The 2,288-nt window shown below is 37.7% G+C and overlaps 1 protein-coding gene across 1 annotated transcript; it reads right to left on the minus strand.

Annotated features, from left to right (window-relative positions):
• Positions 1–915: 915 nt before the first annotated feature.
• On the minus strand, positions 916–1,402 carry LOC105570848 (the record flags this gene model as incomplete). Its single annotated transcript, XM_012028298.1, has 1 exon — positions 916–1,402. A coding segment is annotated over exon 1 (487 nt), but the record flags the coding sequence as incomplete, so codon positions are not given.
• Between the last annotated feature and the right edge of the window lie 886 nt (positions 1,403–2,288).

Here is a 2,288-nt window from a genome sequence, read left to right on the forward strand (position 1 = left end):
AAGGTCAAGGTCATTCGAAGACGTTGACCTTAATGATATATTTACCGTGTTAATATGATTTTCTTATTTTATGAGCAATATCGTCATATATATATAATGTGTATGTATGTATACACGTAATAATGTCATGTGTGCAATCTGCATATATGCAATAATTAACGTTATGTGTACAAATGTATACATGCACACCAAAATCGTATGTGCAAAATGTAAATATGATATGCTTATTTTATACAGTGTTCCAGAAAGAAGAGTCAATATTCTGAAAGGTGATAGTATCGGTCATTTTAAGCAAACATATTCGTATAAATATAAGTCCCATTTCCCATTGTTTCCGAGATAGAGCTATTTGAATGTACAGTTGCAAAATTACTGACAAGAAAGAAATACTGTGTACCATTTTTAATGGTAATTATGCATAAAAGGGACTTCCTCTCTGATTTGCTTTATTTTTAAATATAGGAGATAATGCTGTCGTCGACCAATCCGGCAAGTTTATTGATTAAACGTACAACGTTTCGGCCATGGGTTGTGGCCCTTTTCAAGCAGAATATTTAGTTTGGAACGCCATCAGATCTCTAATCATAATAGGTTGAATTAGTATTTGCGGAGTTTGAAAATTGTTTTAAACTTACAGTTAACCACGTAGTGTAATAATGGTAAGCTTTTGACACGACTAGGATCGCATGTCTTCTCGTTGCGAAAGCTAAACAACGACTGACCGTGGAGAGACTTGCGTACAGGTTTATAAATAAATTAAGAGTCATGAAAATAAAATACAGGGCTAAACAGTGTTGATTATCTTGTCGTAGATCGGGTTAAGGTTATCGGTGTCTTTCTGTAAATTAATCGTATCGTCAAATTTTTTAATATAGAACATTTCAGCGATCTCTCTTTTTCTCCTGTGTTTCTCACTGTGTAAGATTTTAGGAGATTGCCAATGAAAATCATGGCCATGATTAGTGCGATGTTTAGTTACCACAGAGTGATTATCTACGTCTTTTTTTATGTCGTTGAAATGTTCTTTTATACGAGTTGCCAAATGTCGTTTGGTTTGTCCTATGTAGCTCGCGTTACAATTCTCACAGAGGATCCTATAAACTATATCAGTTCTTTTTTCGTCGGCTAATCTGTCTTTTCCTTTCGTTATGGTAGTGTTAAGTTTCTTAGGGATTGTGTAGACAGTATTGAGGCCGCACTTTTTTAGTTTGTGGGCGATGTTCTCACTTGAACCTTTAATGTATGGTAGTGTCATATATAATCTTGCGTCAAATTTCTTAATTTCTTTGTCTTTCGGTAGCTTGATTCCGTGTCTTATTTGGTTGAGCCGTTTTTTTACCTGGTTGTCTATTAACTGTGTTGGAAAGCCATTGTTAGTAAGGATCTCCTTAACCAGTGCCATGTTAGAGTTGTGAAATTGTTCATCCGATAGCAAAATTGCATGGTCCACTAGGTTGATAATAGTATTAATCTTGTAATTTAAAGGATGACTCGAGAAAAAGTTCATGTATCGGCCGGAGAAAGTTGGTTTTCTGTACCAATTAGTCAGTAATTCAACCTATTATGATTAGAGATCTGATGGCGTTCCAAACTAAATATTCTGCTTGAAAAGGGCCACAACCCATGGCCGAAACGTTGTACGTTTAATCAATAAACTTGCCGGATTGGTCGACGACAGCATTATCTCCTTTAATTACCACTGGCGACTTATCATAATATCAATACATTTTTAAATATGTTGTTGGGGATGTCATCCCGAGTAATTACATATATGAAATGACTCGGGAAGACATCCCGGTAAATATGCAGAAAAGGTCACACCTCACTGATTTCCTCGCCACTTAGATATGTTGTAGGGGAAAGTTTTCTGAGTAATTCCCCGCAAGAATCAAGTGGGGGACGGCATTGGTTTAGGAGATATAACAAATTGAAAACTAAAAATTTTAATACTTTTTCTTAGTAATTTGTATTAAAATGCCTGTGTAGCTACCTTTAAAATCATAAACAAACTACCATTTTCATTTACAAGGTCACACCTGCCCCCTCCCGCAACGGTTGGTACGGATTGAACACACACACACACACACGCGCGCGCGCACACGCTTCTTCTCGCGGCGCAGACTGACCGAGCAAGCGAGATCCACTCCACACCTCTGACATAGGGTGGGTAGGGTTATTTTTAACGAAGTGGAGCCCCCCCAAAGGCGGGGCGGAACACACTGTCTTCACGCATGTACTTCCACCATTGTACTGTTCCACATGGGTTTGCAACTTTCCACGTGAAGCGC

The sequence above is a fragment of the Vollenhovia emeryi genome, unplaced genomic scaffold (assembly GCF_000949405.1).
Source record: "Vollenhovia emeryi isolate VEMERY1.0 unplaced genomic scaffold, V.emery_V1.0 DF941702.1, whole genome shotgun sequence".
NCBI lineage: Eukaryota > Metazoa > Arthropoda > Insecta > Hymenoptera > Formicidae > Vollenhovia > Vollenhovia emeryi.